We start from the raw sequence: 18,581 nt of genomic DNA on the forward strand, positions 1-18,581 counted from the left end.
AGCATACAGCAATAATGACATTTCTTTCCTTTCAGTTGACGCATCCTAGCCACAAGCTGTAGTTTAAACATTTAATATAAAACCCTGTGTTATCTTGTTTTTATTATTTTGACTCAAGTTTAAAATCCTTAGTATACTCAGGAAACTTGAAATGGATATAAGTGGGATACTGTTTTTTATCATTGATAGTTACCTGTTCGACCACTAGATAGTACCTGGTACGAGATTTGTGGCTTGGCTGTGGTGTTTTGGTTGAGGTGGTTCCCAACAGATATCATATTTACTGTGTGCAGCTTTGTAAACTAAACAAAAAACACACACTTTCTGACTCTCTCCTATATTGCTGTTTAGGCAGTGCTTTGTAAAGACAATTACTATAATGATCCTGAGTTTGATACTGAAATTAGCAGCTCAGAAAATGAAGAAGAGTATGATGTTACTTCATTAGAGAGAAAGTGATGACTGACTGTCAGACGAGTGACAAGTTATCACCAGTGGCACGAGATAAATACATCCATTGTGCTCCAGCCAGCTCCTTCAAGATTTATGTTCGCAGGAAACTTGTGAAATGGATTGTTAGACTTCACAGCTACACACAAACTAAAAAATGATTTCAAGTTTCAGGATATTTTAGTCAAGTACACTCGGGATTTTATTATTGGATTTCAAAATTATTGTAGCTCATTATTTTGAGCTTTAAAAGCAGTTTTATATGTTTTTATGTTATGTTGTCATTCATTATAGGATTTTCCAATAATAAAAACATATTATTTTTTGGAACACAATTTGGAGAGAGAGAGAGAGAGAGAGAGAGAGAGAGAGAGAGAGAGAGAGAGAGAGAGAGAGAGAGAGGGGGGGGGGGGGGGGTAATTAAGGGATTAACCAATGTACTTCAACCAATAACTTACACTGAATATTATTCATATAATTAACAAACTTTAAAATATGAAGTATTTTAAAGTTTGTGATTTATAAAACTCAACATAAAAGTCAATTTTAATACAAGGTTAAAAATGCGCAATTCCGTGAGATTTTTTTAAATTCCTGAAGTTCCTTGTGATGTCCTCGATTTTTCCACGTAAAATTTAATTTCCAATAATTCCACATTTTCCAGAAGAATTTAGACCCTGAGTATTCTCAACTAAGCAGACATGGCTCTGTGCTGTATCCAGAAGTGCTTTAATACAGTTTTATTTCTCCTCTTCTGTTAGTCAATACCTGGCACAAATTAAAGCAGACATAAGAGTATGCAACAGGACGCGACAGATTTAATGCGATTTAGTGCCTCTGGACACCCTGTAGGCCTCAATGAAAATGTCATGTGTCCAAAAACACAATGTATTATTAACAAAGGCTTACCATAAATCATGGTGACACTGCTTTGTAGGTGACATGATACTGGGGAATAAGAGACTAAAAGTGAAGCACTTATCAAGCAACTGAGGAGGTCAAAAGATAACTTTTTTTAAACATGAAGCAGTTGATATTTTGAAAGCACAATAACTGACAGCAGACACATGTAGTGCCAATAAGAGAACAAACTGTTTCAGAAGAAGGCCTTTTTTTTTATCTGATAGCTTCAAAGTTTAGCCTATCTGTGTCGCAACGATTTCTCTGCGTGTTAAGTCGTAATCTGTACTTCACTTTTATGTTGCATGAGTAGCACTCAAATCACAAGAAACACTTTAACAATACTACTGGATGATTGAAAACAAAGAGGGTTTAAGGAAGGCTGTTTCAACACCGATGCATAGGCCTGGGCACTGTGGGGCACCCATCAGCTCACACGAAGGCAGTTGCAGGCTGGGTAGGCTAACCACCATGCAGCTCTAATGTACGTATTCTGTGTATATGCTAGCCACCTGACTACCCCTGCTCACAACTTCCAGAGCAGACCAGTAACATCACGTGCACTACAGCCCAGCCGCCTGAGAGCCCACAGTCAGCTGTTTGCAGACCTGTGCCCACAGACCACCCAACTGCACACGTGTGGGCACACGAGCTGGAACAACCTACTTTTAATGCACACAATATTTGAAATGTATACAAATGATGAGTATCCGACATCACATAATCATGAGAAAATTGGCATCAAAGAAAATGCTTTATGAATGCAAAGAATTTTAAAAAGACACTGATCGTAAATACTTCAAAAGTAAGGATGGAAGAAAATCTGTAATGGAACAAAGAGATAGATACAGCCGTAGCAAGATCCAGATTCCAGAGGAAGATTCACAAATTAGGCAAAAAGGCGCTTCAACCATTTATTACCTCAATGTTACTTTGGTCAACTAGAACAAAACTGATTTAATTAATTATAAAGATACTTCCACATGGGAAAAATGTATTAAAAACAAAGATTCCAAGACTTACCAAGCGGGAAAGCACCGGTAGACAGGCACAATAAAATAACACACACACACACACACACACACACAAAATTTCTAGCTTTCGCAACCAACAGTTGCTTCTTCAGGAAAGGGGGAAGGAGAGGGAAAGACAAAAGGATGTGGGTTTTAAGGGAGAGGGTAAGGAGTCATTCCAATCCCGGGAGCGGAGAGACTTACCTTAGAGGGAAAAAAGGATACGTATATACTCGCGCGCGCGCTGAAGAAGCAACTGTTGGTTGCGAAAGCTAGAAATTTTGTGTGTGTGTTTGTGTGTTATTTTATTGTACCTGTCTACCGGTGCTTTCCCGCTTGGTAAGTCTTGGAATCTTTGTTTTTAATATATTTTTCCCATGTGGAAGTATCTTTATAATTAATTAAATCAGTTTTGTTCTGGTTGACCAAAGTAACATCAAGCTAATAAATGGTTGAAGCGCCTTTTTGTCTAATTTGTGAATCTTCCTCTGGAATCTGGATCTTGCTACAGCTGTATCTATCTCTTTGTTCAGAGGCAGAGCCATGTGTGAAAGCACCCACGTGATTTACCAACTGACCTGCCTACACTGAGACGCTTTCTATGTGGGAATGACCGGCAACAAACTGTCCATTCGCATGAATGGACACAGGCAGACAGTGTTTGTTGGTAATGAGGATCACCCTGTGGCTAAACATGACTTAGTGCACTGCCAGCACATCTTGGCACAGTGTTACACCGTCCGGGTTATCTGGATACTTCCCACCAACACCAACCTATCCGAACTCCGGAGATGGGAACTTGCCCTTCAATATATCCTCTCTTCTCGTTATCCACCAGGCCTCAATCTCCGCTAATTTCAAGTTGCTGCCACTCATACCTCATCTGTCATTCAACATCATCTTTGCCTCTGCACTTTCGCCTCGACTGACATCTCTGCCCAAACTCTTTGCCTTTAAATATGTCTGCTTGTGTGTGTGTGTATGTGTGTGTGTGTGTGTGTGTGTGTGTGTGTGTGTGGGCACACACACACACACACACACACACACACACACACACACACACACACAGATGTCAGAGATGTCAGTCGAGGCGGAAGTGCAGAGGCAAAGATGATGTTGAATGACAGATGAGGTATGAGTGGCAGCAACTTGAAATTAGCGGAGATTGAGGCCTGGTGGATAACGAGAAGAGAGGATATATTGAAGGGCAAGTTCCCATCTCCGGAGTTCGGATAGATTGGTGTTGGTGGGAAGTATCCAGATAACCCGGACGGTGTAACACTGTGCCAAGATGTGCTGGCAGTGCACCAAGTCATGTTTAGCCACAGGGTGATCCTCATTACCAACAAACACTGTCTGCCTGTGTCCATTCATGCAAATGGACAGTTTGTTGCTGGTCATTCCCACATAGAAAGAGTCACAGTGTAGGCAGGTCAGTTGGTAAATCACGTGGGTGCATTCACACATGGCTCTGCCTTTGATCGTGTACACCTTCCGGGTTACAGAACTGGAGTAGGTGGTGGTGGGAGGGTGCATGGGACAGGTTTTACATCGGGGGCGGTTACTAGGGTAGGAGCCAGAGGGTAGGGAAGGTGGTTTGGGGATTTCATAGGGATGAACCAAGAGGTTACGAAGGTTAGGTGGACGGCAAAAAGACACTCTTGGTGGAGTGGGGAGGATTTCATGAAGGATGGATCTCATTTCGGGGCCGGATTTTAGGAAGTCGGGATGCGAAAGCTGTTTTCAGGTTGTTGGTGTAATGGTTCAGGGATTCAGGACTGGAGCAGATTCGTTTGCCACGAAGGACTAGGCTGTAGGGAAGGGACCGTTTGATATGGAATAGGTGGCAGCTGTCATAATGGAGGTACTGTTGCTTGTTGGTGGGTTTGATGTGGACGGACGTGTGAAGCTGGCTATTGGACAGATGGAGGTCAATGTCAAGGAAAGTGGCATAGGATTTGGAGTAGGACCAGGTGAATCTGATGGAACCAAAGGAGTTGAGGTTGGAGAGGAAATTCTGGAGTTTTTCTTCACTGTGAGTCCAGATCATGAAGATGTCATAAATAAATCTGTACCAAACTTTGGGTTGGCAGGCTTGGGTAACCAAGAAGGCTTCCTCTAAGCGATCCATATATAGGTTGGCATACAAGGGGGCCATCCTGGTACCCATAGCTGTTCCCTTTAATTGTTGGTATGTCTGGCCTTCAAAAGTGAAGAAGTTGTGGGTCAGACTGAAGCTGGCTAAGGTGATTAGGAAAGAGGTTTTAGGTAGGGTGGCAGGTGATCGGCGTGAAAGGAAGTGCTTCATTGCAGCGAGGCCCAGGACATGCGGGATATTTGTGTATAGGGAAGTGGCATCAATGGTTACAAGGATGGTTTCCGGGGGTAACAGACTAGGTAAGGATTCCAGGCGTTTGAGAAAGTGGTTGGTGTCTTTGATGAAGGATGGGAGACTGCATGTAATGGGTTGAAGGTGTTTATCTACGTACGCAGAGATACGTTCTGTGGGGGCTTGGTAACCAGCTACAATGGGGCGGCCGGGATGTTTGGGTTTGTGAATTTTAGGAAGTAGGTAGAAGGTAGGAGTGCGAGGTGTCTGTGGGGTCAGGAGTTTGACGGAGTCAGGTGAAAGGTTTTATAGGGGGCCTAAGGTTCTGAGGATTCCCTGAAGCTCCACCTGGACATCAGGAATAGGATTACCTTGGCAAACTTTGTATGTAGAGTTGTCTGAAAGCTGACGTAGTCCCTCAGCCATACACTCCCGACGATCAAGTACCAGGGTCGTGGAACCCTTGTCCGCCGGAAGAATGATGATGGATCGGTCAGTTTTCAGATCACGGATAGCCTGGGCTTCGGCTGTGGTGATGTTGGGAGTAGGATTAAGGTTTTTCAAGAAAGACTGAGAGGCAAGGCTGGAAGTGTGAAATTCCTGGAAGGTTTGGAGAGGGTGATTTTGAGGAAGAGGAGGTGAGTCCCGCTGTGATGGAGAACGGAACTGTTCCAGGCAGGGTTCAATTTGGATAGTGTCTTGGGGAGTTGGATCATTAGGAGTGGGATCAGGATTATTTTTCTTCGTGGCAAAGTGATATTTCCAGCAGAGACTATGAGTGTAGGACAGTAAATCTTTGACAAGGGCAGTTTGGTTGAATCTGGGAGTGGGGCTGAAGGTGAGGCCTTTGGATAGGACAGAGGCTTCGGATTGGGATAGAGGTTTGGAGGAAAGGTTAACTACACACAAATGAAGATAACAGATACCACTTCAGTGTGGGCAGAGTGTGTAGCACACGGAAAAGCTTCATCTACAAAACCTAGAGGGAACTGAAGTTGAATACAAGCCTTTATCACTTGGTGTTTGACACCTGTAATTATAAAGGTGCAGTGGGCCTGCCTGAAAGTATGCCACCACTGTTTTGAAGACATTTCCTCAATGTCACCTTTCAGTCCTGTGCACATCATTGTGCTTTCCAAGCAACTGGGCACCTCAATAGAAACCTCAACTAGATTATTGTTCTTTAGATGGTGTGGGGGTCATTCTGTAGATGTGTCTTTCTTATGGTCAGTGCACACTTTTACTTGTGCCAAAATGACAAACCGCAGTTTTATCAGTGATGGAAATGCCAAAGGTTACACCCCCTTTTTTTTCCTACAAAACATTTCAGAGAGTTCCGGTAGAGAGTATTCAAAACAAAATACTTTGAATTTTCTCCCACTCATTAATCCAACATGGTTTTATTTTCAAATAACTTTCTGCAGTGAATTAGAAGTGAATGGCTGACTAAGTTACCCAAAGGTAAGTACTGGCATTATTCCCCTGGTTAAAACTCTCTAAGAGCCCATAAAACCAAGGGTGAGTGCTTATTATGAGCAAAATTGATATTTTACATAGTGCTGTATTTTCAGGACAATCTTAACAGTGCAATACAAGTTTATATGTGAGCACCACATCTGCGGAGGCTTCTTTCTTCCCAAAAATAAAAAACTAATGTGTAACCCAAACAGTGTGAGGAAGTTACAGAGCACAAATTCTCATCTTTCGCCTGCACACTATCAAAATGGAAGATAGTTTTGTTCACAGAAATGAGTACTATGCTCTCAGAGAGGTAAGAAACATATGGAAAAGTATGATGCTAAGATACATGCTAGCAGTATAATGACTGCAAAGTCATGCTTTATAAATTACTGTACTTCAAAATTTGTCATAAAAGGAAGAGTATTGTTTCATGAAAGGTTCTCAATTGTATTTACTGTGCATAAAAATACTTTATGCTTTATTGCTAAACACTACTTTTAAAAATGCTTTGCATGGGTTACTTGCTCATTTTTTCCTCTTTTCAAAACAATGTTATAAAAATTGCTTTATGGAAATACATGTTAATGTGAGAAAAAGGTTTTATGCACCACTTAAAATCAAAATTTATAAATTTTTGATTCGCATTAATGTTTTTGTTGTTATACTAATTTTCTGATAATTACTATAGCTATAAATAGGGTAAAACAGTCTTTTTACTTAGCTTATGCTTAAGTGTTACAGCTCAGAACACAAAGTGTTAACAAAAAAAAAATTATAAATTTGTAGGCACATGGTTGAGACAGACACAATCATGATGGAATTATAATATATAAATTGAAGTACAAACTAAGGTGGTAGTAGTTCATGGTTCTTAAAATTTCTTAAATCAAACATTTTATGTTGTAGTTTTTCAAAATATGATCTGCATAAATGGTACATGAAAACTTGTTAGCCTTTATAGAAAGAATCTGTACCCTAAGATGTTTGTAAAAATATACTTATTATGTGTGACATTTCTGTAATTTTGGGCACATTGTTCAAGAAGGAACAGCACTTGCGTATTACTATACAATTGAAATAGCTAAAGTGAGAAATTTTGTATCCTTTTTCAACAACCAAATCATCAGGCAACCATCTAAGAAGGAAAGACCATATTTCACAGCTTCACAACATTGTACCAAGTGTGCTGCATTTATTGTCAGTCGCAGTCTGTCTCTATAGCCAAGAAGCAACAGACAAAGCATTGTGAAGATGTGAAACATGATTTTCTTTAAGCAGATGATTGATGATAAACTGATGAAAACCAGATACAACATTTGTTATTTTCCTGATGTACGTAATAAAACTGACAAACTGCAGGGACTGATTCCTGGCTGAAAATGGAGGGGAAAAAGTACCATGAACATGTGTCAAGAAATATATCTTTGCCATGGTAGATGGCACTGACAAATGAAAGTTCCTCTGACAATGTGCCATGTGTACCTTTTGTGTTGCAGGCTGTGGGGTTGATAAACTGTACTGTAAGTAGAAGAATTGTCCGGTATTCACATCAGGAACAAGACGTGATGATGATTGTGTACAGCCAAGCAGATGGAAATGGTTGAGAGGCAGCATGGCTATACCAAAACAAGTATCCTCACAGACACCAACCACAACACACAGCATTTCAAGCCCTTTTTGGGTGTGGACATGGAGGTGTACACCACATTAGGAAAACCAGATTTTACAGGATACTGATACAAATCCTAAAGCAAGCTCCAGACAAGTGACCCGCCAACATTGTGAAAGCCAAAGTACGATTACATGTACTTTGTGCACACTGCAACCCATGGAGGCCACTTTGAACATATGTCGTGACATGGATGTGATACAGCTCTGTACTGTGTTCTGGGGTGATTTGTTGTCATTTAACATACACTGTCAATTTCTGACATATGAACATAGGACCTCTTTTTCCTCCATTTCCAGTCAAGAATCTGTCCCCACAATTTGTCGGTTTTATTAATGTTCACCCTGTACATATAGATCTTCTGTGGTGCTTGCTTTTGTAGCACCAGTCATTAGAGTGAAGTGATATAACATGTGGGCGATTCAATTTGCATGTGATTTGATACCAACCAACAGTGCAAGCATTCCATACAACTCAGTTCTGCAACAGCAGTTAATAGGGAAGGATAGCATATTATAAGACAGCTGGCAGAAAGGGTTGGGAGTCCTCAAACCCTGCAGTGTGGCACTTCAGTAGCTGATTGACTGTACACATGTCCAGTAAGCAGATGTCTCATAGCAGTGTACAGGGCCATCAGTTAGCAGGACAGTAGCATATAATAAACAAGATAGGTTGGACAAGACCTAATTGAAGCCAATAAATTTCATTTGTTGCCACAGACATTTGAAGTGTGGTGTTTGTGAGTGTCGTTTTCCCTTTTTGACTTTTAAATGTTATACTGTTTTGTTTTGAAGGAGATTATCAGCAAGAGTTACTAGAAACTGGCTAGAAGTAGAATAGAGACTGTTTGTGATGTATATTTACAACCTAGGGGACTGATTTGGGAGTCTTTCTGTGAGCAGTTATATTTCTTAGTGGTATCTAAGTAGTTACAATTTTTAACTCTTGTCCCTATGCCTAAGTCATCCTGGTAAATCTTTCTTAGATTGGTTTAGTAGTTTAACCGTGCAGGTGATTAACTCTGGTCCACCAACAAGAGTAATCTGCCAAGCAATATGACACACAATTTTTATTGTGCACTACATATCGCTAAGAGTGCACGAGTTCTGGCCATGGCCACGAATGGGACTTTGTGAGAGACCACAGATGCTCCAAAGGTGAGACAAAATGAAATTTATGTTTCACACAATTCTACACTCTCTCTTTCAGGTGTTTATTCACGTTGTTGCGTGTTTTAATTGGCTTTAAGTAATCAGACTGGCATGCACCTCAATGAATTAACTGAACCCATAAACATAACTAACTGCTACACAAATTAACTGTTCCAAAAACTGAAATCCCAATGGACATTCTATTGAACCAAAATTGCAGCCGTTACATTTTGGCACCTTGCATGAAACTGACTCTGCATACCTGAAGAGATATGCCTGTTGTATGCAGCAGGCTCTAGGCTTGGCAACATGGAAGTGGTCTCCATCTCCCCTCCCCTGCATGATGCTCAACAAAGAGCGCAAAGTGTGTAAACAAAGTGCTTTCAACCAATTTTCACTCTTGTTCTCGAAGGAAAGACAGTTAATCTAGCCTGCGTCATGTAAAGGCATACATGCACCCGCACTTGCAGTTCATCCAAGGACAGCTTCGAAAGCTAGTACATTTCTTTCATTTGTTTGTGTCTATCGACAAACTCAATGCTTCTGCTTTTCGGTGAGTGGTCTTTAATCCTACATTATTTACATGTTGTATTTATAAATGTATGGCACAATACCTTTCGGCAAGATTCTTCCACTTCTGCATAAAGCGTCGGGGCCTTGGTACTGGTATGTTCAACTGAAGCCTGTCGCTGAAGAATTCTACAATGCCCTGCGATTCCATTAACAATGGTACACGATAGATGGAACTCAAATCATGGATGCATATAACCTAAAAGAAACAGGGAATAAAAATCAGTTTGATAACAAATGGAAGTGTACTCACATTGACTTATGATGAATTTAACAATTTAAATGCATAGTTATAGCAGAATGTTGCCTGCCTGAGGCACCCTATGTGCAACTGCAGAGTATTCCACTGGCCCCATTGTTGTATGCAGTCATCCATTTCCACAGCACAATCGTTTTGCAGGTGTACTCTGGATGCAAGAGTTTATTACCCAGTCACTTTAGCAATTCAGAAATTTTGGCTGAGCAGTTCGCCAAATTGATCTACCATCATAGCCATTGACACAGTTAAAAGGGTTTAAGGAAACTTAATGGTCAAGATATGACACAGAATATTTACCGCACATGTTCACAGAACGATCCACTAAAGAGTAGCAGAATGGCATTCCATATTTTCATGGAAAACTACTGTTTTGTAATAATTATTGGGTAAAGCCAATGTTACATATCCTACTTTCCACATTTTTTATTAATTTTACAGCACATTTTGTTTATTTTTCATTCTTCTGTCTGTAAAGAGATAGTTCAAAGAAAATGTTATTAATTACTAATAAAAATGGAGAGAACTATATTACAAGCGCTGTCAGAAAGTGAGCCTCTTCCAACAAGGTCTTCGTTGAACACACACACACACACACACACACACACACACACACACACACACACACACACACACACACACACTAACTAACTAACTCTGACACATGACCACAGTCTCTGGCTGCTGAGGCCCGACCCAGGCCACAGCACCTAGAGACTGCGGTCATTGTGTGTGTGTGTGGGGGGGGGGGGGGGGGGGGGGGTTGTATCTTCGATGATGGTCTTGCCGGAAGAAAGCTCACTTTTTGTTGTGCCTATCTGTGAGCATCTTTGCTATAAGGTGAATAGCAACTATCCTTTTCATAATACTGTTACATTCCTTCCTGGATTTTCCATTGTTTGATCCTGTTACAATACTTAAAGTAAAAAAAAGCTACAGATACGATCAACCTGAAAGGGTGGTTTCATCATCATAGTAACGTTGGTATGCCCTTACCTTACACCCACCTTTAAAGTTAACATACCCAGAGAGTTGCATAAAAACCACAGTTTAAAATGGACTTCAAACTGTGGTACAAATTGTCATTTTTCACAACAAACATTGCCAGAGGTGAAAGTAGCGTGGAGTGACAAAAAACTTCTTCAATCAATAAGGATCCAATACTGGTCCTTTGAATATTTTACCTGGCTCTTAAAAATTGAGCTGACCACAAACATTCAGTACAATGGAGAGTAATTTGGGGAACAATTTCATACTGTCTAGGTCAGAATGGAAACAGAGGAACAAGACAAAAACTTATTTGCCAGTAAAAACAACGCTACTAATGTTTGAGTAGAAGCAATATGATCTTCAATGCTCACATAAGCAATGGTAACATGAAGTAACTTGCCTAAATAAAAAACACCCGAAAAGGAAATGCAAAAGACAAGAGCTTCAAACAAATGAAGTGTGAGTCTTTACGACATCTTAAACTCAATTTATCTACAGTACACTACAAGAAAAGTCAATTAACTCAACTCTGAACCAAATATTTAACTCAATGTTTCTATTATAAATAAAAGACCAATTGGCTCATGGTGATTAAAAAATTCCCAGATATGGTTGCATGCCTTGACTTCACTTTGAGGATTCACATGGCTGTGCATTCAGCACAACACAGAAGCCATGGTGGGCATCCAAAGCAAGTAACTTACTGTGTGTCAATCATGAAAAAAGCCACTATAATTACACTGTGGTACAATTCACGGGCCGGCCAGTGTGGCCGCGCAGTTCTAGGCGCTACAGTCGCAGGTTCGAATCCAGCCTCAGGCATGGATGTGTGTGATTAGGTTAGTTAGGTTGAAGTAGTTCAAAATTCTAGGGGACTGATGACCTCAGAAGTCCCATAATGCTCAGAGCCATTTGAACTTTTTTTTTCTTTACAATTCATTAATATCGCTCAAAATACCACAAACATTATTTTTTATGGTTTTCCAAAAAAACTAGAACTTGCAACGTGAATGGATAGTTCAATACAAATGAACAGACAAAGTGAATATGAAAACTGCTTGTGTGTTCAACTGATTTTCGGTCCAAAGAGTATCAATGAGATTTGAGAAACAAACTTTAGTGTTACCTTCAATAAAGAAACTACTACCCACAGTAATACCCAGCGTAAACATTCGAACTGGAATGGGAAAGGAATTACAGAACTCAAGTATGTGAGTGGAAAGATAAGAAGTCAGTACATAAATAACACTGAAAATAGTTTTAACTAGAAAATTGCCTTAAAATAAATTAATTCACATAAATTTAATACTTTTTCACGTGGTACTGGATTACTCTATGACAGTGAATGATTCAGTATATTGTGTACGAAATAAATAAGTTGTATTGCTCAGGTTTATTAGTTTTGCTCCTGGATACTAAAGTTTAATTTCTTATGAAAATAGTCTTTTTTTTCTACAAGATGTGTTAACTAATTCAATGTAAGAATACAGTACATCTTATGACTGAAATCGCATACTTGCTTTTTGCATGCTGATCTAAGGACTTAATAGCAACAATATAAGTTGCAATGTCTGCGTAACTTAACTTTTAAGGTCTCCGACAGATTGAAGGTTGTGAGTTAGTGAATTTTTATCTTTAAATTTTGCTGAAGTACGCTATTGTGGCATCAATGTCAATGATAAAATATCACTTCTGCGTAGCATTTAACTGATTAATAATGAAAAAATAGTGTAGTTGTATAGTAGTAAGTAAATAATTCCAATAATAATAAAAGTTAACTTTTCTCAGAGATCTGGAAGTCACGCAAAATGCTGTGAAGCAAGAAGTTTGCAAAAACGAGCTTAGGTGGCTTAAAAAACTGTCACCGAAAAGAAAGTAAGTCAACCAGACCACAGCTAATGATTCTGTTTATGAACTCAGTGCAGTGTAAGGATTAAGAAAGTAAGGAACTGAGGGACAAGACTGTTTCTGACAAGGACTACTTAAGGTCCTCAAAAATTGTGGTTCTTCCTTTTTGTGGCACGATTTCCAGCAAAATAGGAAGAGTCCTGCATAGACGAGGTATAAGGCCGATTTTTCGTCGTCCTAAGAAAATTGAGATTATGCGCCCTGTTAAGGACAATCTCGGCCTCAGGATCCCTGAAGTATATAATATACCCTGTGAGTGTGGAAGTAATAATATAGGTTAGACGATTTGTACTGTTTCCAACCGCTGCGCAGAACACCAACGCCATATTAAAAATAGAGAACTGGAGAAATCAGCAATTGCGGAGCACAGCCTCATAACCAAACATAAAATTTTTTTCGATGAAACAAAAATTCTGTCCCATGCCTCCATGTACTGGGATTATGTTATTAAGGAGGCTGTTGAAATAAGAATGAGCCAAAACAACTTTAACCGCGATAGCAGATACCATCTGAGCTGTGAATGGAAACGAACGCTTGATGCAGAAAAGCAGCAGAGATGTCCCTTCCACGGTTTACGTTCCAACGGAAACGGTGGCGCCACCGGCGCCCACAGTGATAATGTCTGCGACAGCAGTACGTAATCGCCGACCAATCATTAGCCAACCAATCAAAAGCCTTCCACGGGCTATAAATAAGCCTGCCACAGCGGCACTGAAGACAGTCAGCTCCTGACGATGATGATAGAGGTAATCTACGAAAGCTCAAGATTTTAACCAGAAATGATGTGGCAAGAATACCAAGAATGTTTTACATATGAGTGCCATCGCGAAAAACTTCATTCCCATCATATCTCTTTACTGCTGTCTCTTTCTGTGCATTTAGTTTACTTAAAAGTTAAGTCTTGTCCCTCAGTTCCTTAATTTCTAAATCCTTACACTGCACTGAGTTCATAAACAGAATCATTAGCTGTGGTCTGGTTGACTTACTTTCTTTTCAGTGACTGTAAATTAATATGGGCAAGAGTAAATGGACTTGGTAGACCTACATTAATAATTGTTGTTGTTTTCAGTCTTGAGACTGGTTTGATGCAGCTCTCCATGCTACTCTATCCTGTGCAAGCTTCTTCATCTCCCAGTACCTACTGCAACCTACATCCTTCTGAATTTGCTTAGTGTATTCATCTCTTGGTCTCCCTCTACGATTTTTACCCTCCACACTGCCCTCCAATACTAAATTGGTGATCCCTTGATGCCACAGAACATGTCCTACCAACCGATCCCTTCTTCTTGTGAAGTTGGGCCACAAACTTCTCTTCTTCCCAATTCTATTCAATACCTCCTCATTAGTTATGTGATCTACCCATCTAATCTTCAGCATTCTTCTGTAGCACCACATTTCAAAAGCTTTTATTCTCTTCTTGTCCAAACTATTTATCGTCAATGTTACGCTTCCATACAAGACTACACTCCACACAAATACTTTCAGAAACGACTTCCTGACACTTTAATCTATACTCGATGTTAACCAATTTCTCTTCTTCAGAAACGCTTTCCTTGCCATTGCCAGTCTACATTTTAAATCCTCCCAACTTCAACCATCATCAGTCATTTTGCTCCCCAAATAGCAAAATTCCTTTACTACTTTAAGTGTCTCATTTCCTAATCTAATTCCCTCAGCATCACCTGACTTAATTCGACTACATTCCATTATCCTCGTTTTGCTTTTGTTGATGTTCATCTTATACCCTCCTTTCAAGACACTATCCATTCCATTCAACTGTTCTTCCAAGTCCTTTGCTGTCTGACAGAATTACAATGTCATCAGTGAACCTCGAAGTTTTTATTTTTTCTCCATGGATTTTAATACCTACTCGGAATTTCTTTTGTTTCCTGCACTGCTTGCTCAATATACAGATCGAATAACATCGGGGAGAGACTACAACCATGTCTCACTCCCGTCCCAACCACTGCTTACCTTTCATGTACCTCGACTCTTATAACCGCCATCTGGTTTCTGTACAAATTGTAAATAGCCTTTCGCTCCCTGTATTTTACCCCTGCCACCTTCAGAATTTGAAAGAGCGTATTCCAGTCAACGTTGTCGAAGGCTTTCTCCAAGTCTACAAATGCTAGAAACGTAGGTTTGCCTTTCCTTAATCTTTCTTCTAAGATAAGTCGTAGGGTCAGTATTACCTCACGTGTTCCGATATTTCTACGGAATCCAAACTGATCTTCCCCGAGGTCGGCTTCTACTAGTTTTTCCATCCGTCTGTAGGCTGTATCTATCTTACCCCTAGTGAGATAAGCCTCTACATCCTTACATTTGTCCTCTAGCCATGCCTGCTTAGCCATTTTGCACTTCCTGTCAATCTCATTTTTGAGATGTTTGTATTCCTCTTTGCCTCCTTCATTTGCTGCATTTTTATATTTTGTCCTTTCATCAATTAAATTCAGTATTTCTTCTGTCACCCAAGGATTTCTATTAGCCCTCGTCTTTTTACCTACTTGATCCTCTGCTGCCTTCACTACTTCATCCCTCAGAGTTACCCATTCTTCTTTTTCTGTATTTCTTTCCCCCATTCTTGTCAATTGTCCCCTTATGCTCTCCCTGAAACTCTGTACAACCTCTGGTTCTTTCAGTTTATTCAGATCCCATCCCCTTAAATTCCCACCTTTTTGCAGTTTCTTCAATTTTAATCTATAGGTCATAACCACTAGATTGTGGTCAGAATCCACATCTGCCCCTGGAAATGTCTTACAATTTAAAACCTGGCTCCTAAATCTCTGTCTTACCATTATATAATCTATCCGAAACCTTTTAGTGTCTCCAGGCTTCTTCACTGTAGACAACCTTCTTTCATGATTCTTGAACCAAGTGTTAGCTCTGATTAAATTGTGCTCTGTGCAAAATTCTACCAGGCGGCTTCCTCTTTCATTTCTTACCCCCAATCCATATTCACCTACTATGTTTCCTGCTCTCTCTTTTCCTACTGCCGAATTCCAGTCACCCATGACTTAAATTTTCGTCTCCCTTCACAATCTGAATAATTTCTTTTATTTCATCATATATTTCTTCAATTTCTTAGTCATCTGCAGAGCTAGTTGGCATATAAACTTGTACTACTGTAGTAGGCGTGGGCTTCGTATCTATCTTGGCCACAATAATGCGTTCACTATGCTGTTTGTAGTAGCTTACCCGCATTCGTATTATTCTATTCATTATTAAACCTACTCCTGCATTACCCCTATTTGATTTTGTGTTTATAACCCTGTAGTCACCTGACCAGAAGTCTTGTTCCTCCTTCCACCGAACTTCACTAATCCCACTATATCAAACTTTAACCTATCCATTTCCCTTTTAAATTTTCTAACCTACCTGCCCGATTAAGGGATCTGACATTTCACGCTCCGATCCTTAGAACGCCAGTTTTCTTTCTCCTGATAACGACATCCTCTTGTGTAGTCCGCGCCCGGAGATCCGAATGGGGGACTATTTTACCTCAGGAATATTTTACCCAAGAGGATGCCATCATTATTTAACCATACAGTAAAGCTGCATGCCCTTGGGAAAAATTACAGACAGTTTCCCCTTGCTTTCAGCCGTCCGCAGCACCACTACAGCAAGGCCGTTTTGGTTAGTGTTACAAGGCCAGATCAGTCAATCATCCAGACTGTTGCCCTTGCAGCTACTGACAAGGCTGCTGCCCCTCTTCAGGAACCACATGTTTGTCTGGCCTCTCAACAGATACCCCTCCGTTGTGGTTGCACCTATGGTACAGCTATCTGTATCGCTGAGGCACGCAAGCCTCCCCACCAACAGCAAGGTCCATGGTTCATGGGGGGCATTAATAATTAGATGTTTCTAATTGCCACCAAGTTCACAGTGGTTATACCGTCATTTAAAGACAGTCGAACTCGAGAGCACAGAAATACCCCAAAAAATCTGTGGGGTGCAACGATCAATATTCATTGCTCCTATGTGGATGTCATTACATGGTGAGTACACAGCAGCCACAATTTCAAAAACAAATGATGTAACATTCATCAAAATGTTGCTTACAAAACTTAAATATGAACACAATTGTTTTCAAACCAGCTATAGAATGGCTAAGTGGAACATGACAATAGTAGTTCACGGCACTGAAGTGAATGCTTTGTAACATGGCTCAATCTCTTTGATCATAACGGATATTTTACTGTTCCTTATGTCCAGCTAAGATATGAGTGATAACTTTTGTGGACAGGTCAATGTCAATGTCAGGTGGCTTGTGGAGTATGGATGTAGATGTAGAAATGTGCCTGAATTACTATAATGTGAAGAAAACAATCTTACATAAAGACACCTGTTAGGTGAGATATACATGGAGGGGAAGTCGTTAAGTTCATGAACAGTCAACGTACCCTAAGCAAAACTTACCTATGCTATTGGTACAGTAATTTTCAAATATCCTAGTAATTTGAAGTGGCAAATTTTGAACAGAATTTCAAAGAAACGAGACACACTAACTGAATTCTCACAGTTTTGTTACTAACACATCACCAGCAAACCTTGAAGTTATTTATGCCACATATTTCCACACAATTATTCAAAATAAGTATGTTTACCAACCATGTTTTCATTTATTAAGCTTCATCAATGTATATGAAACTCAGTTAAGTACTGTCATTTAAAGTCATTCTCACGACTCATATAATGCGCAAAAATTCTTGACGTCTTCTGTTAATGTTCCGATTGTGGATCACTGGTATCAATATAAACTCTCTCTTTCTTTCTCTTTCCTCCAGAGAGGGAGCAGCACATGTTACAATATCAATGTAATGGTTAGTTAGGCAGTTAAAAGCAAGTCCCTGACCACGCATGTGGACCACATCGTATGGAGGAGATAATCTAGCGCCAATCCGTGTTTTGGAATCCGCAGATGTTGCCACGTCGATGGTGCTGGGTTGTGCCTCTACCACTCATCACCCCACGTCACACATGGTGCCATGCTTTCTTAGTGGCTGCAAAGCATCGGTTGTGTGTTCATTGTTTGTCACAGATTGTGAGGGACCAAGTCCATTCATGTTAACAGTGCGGTGCAAAGTGACAATTTCAAATGTACATGATATGACCTATTCCTCTTCTTACAGAAAAGTAGGCAGGGGCATTACCTTAATGAGACAATCTCATGATCTTGTATATAATGTACGACACTATTTTGAGGAACAAAGGGATAGCAGCTGGCGTTTTATACCATTTTCAAAAGTCGTTTAACAAGTAATTGCTGTTTTGAAAATTCTAACAACTACTACAAAACAGAGAGAAATGTGCTGAAGATTCACAAGAGTCAACTGCTGCTCTTCCAACCCCAGGGAATATCAGATAGTGTTGTGCTAAAATGACAGGACTGGATACTTTTCAAGAGGACGCAATTCAGAGACGTATACATGACTTAACAGATGGAAAGAATATCCAACCCAGAAGAAGGTGCTTCTCTCACTGCGAGTTATTTTCCAGTGAAAACCAGTCTTTCCATTGTTCTGTTGCATGCTAGAACAATCTGTATGGTTGTACCAAAAGCTTTGTTGCTGTTTACATCAAATAATTCTAGTGACTATCACAAGGACGTGATAACATTGAAATTTAAATTATTGTTTGTACACTCTTTGCATCCAAAGAGAGAAAAGAACTCCACTATAACATTGGATAATGCAACATGGTACTATGTTCACTTTAAGCAAATCCCTACAAGTAGCAGACTGATGTAGTGAACTGACTAGAAAAGAACAGCACAGATACATTTGATGGGGAAATGAAAAAAGGAAAACTGCTGGATATCACCAAAGAGCACAAAGAACATAAGATCATTTATGATATTGATAAAATTTAAGAGGAAAATGGTCAT

The 18,581-nt window shown here is 40.0% G+C and overlaps 1 protein-coding gene across 3 annotated transcripts in view; it reads right to left on the reverse strand.

Annotated features, from left to right (window-relative positions):
* Nucleotides 1–18,581, reverse strand: part of LOC126329083 (CTP synthase) — an 88,830-nt gene that overhangs the window by 45,569 nt on the left and 24,680 nt on the right. For all 3 annotated transcript variants that reach the window (XM_049996114.1, XM_049996122.1, XM_049996125.1), the window contains exon 6: nucleotides 9,588–9,742. In XM_049996114.1, the coding sequence (XP_049852071.1) occupies nucleotides 9,588–9,742 (155 nt within the window). The remainder of the gene's footprint in view (nucleotides 1–9,587; nucleotides 9,743–18,581) is intronic.

This window comes from Schistocerca gregaria, chromosome 2 (genome assembly GCF_023897955.1).
Source record: "Schistocerca gregaria isolate iqSchGreg1 chromosome 2, iqSchGreg1.2, whole genome shotgun sequence".
Lineage (NCBI taxonomy): Eukaryota > Metazoa > Arthropoda > Insecta > Orthoptera > Acrididae > Schistocerca > Schistocerca gregaria.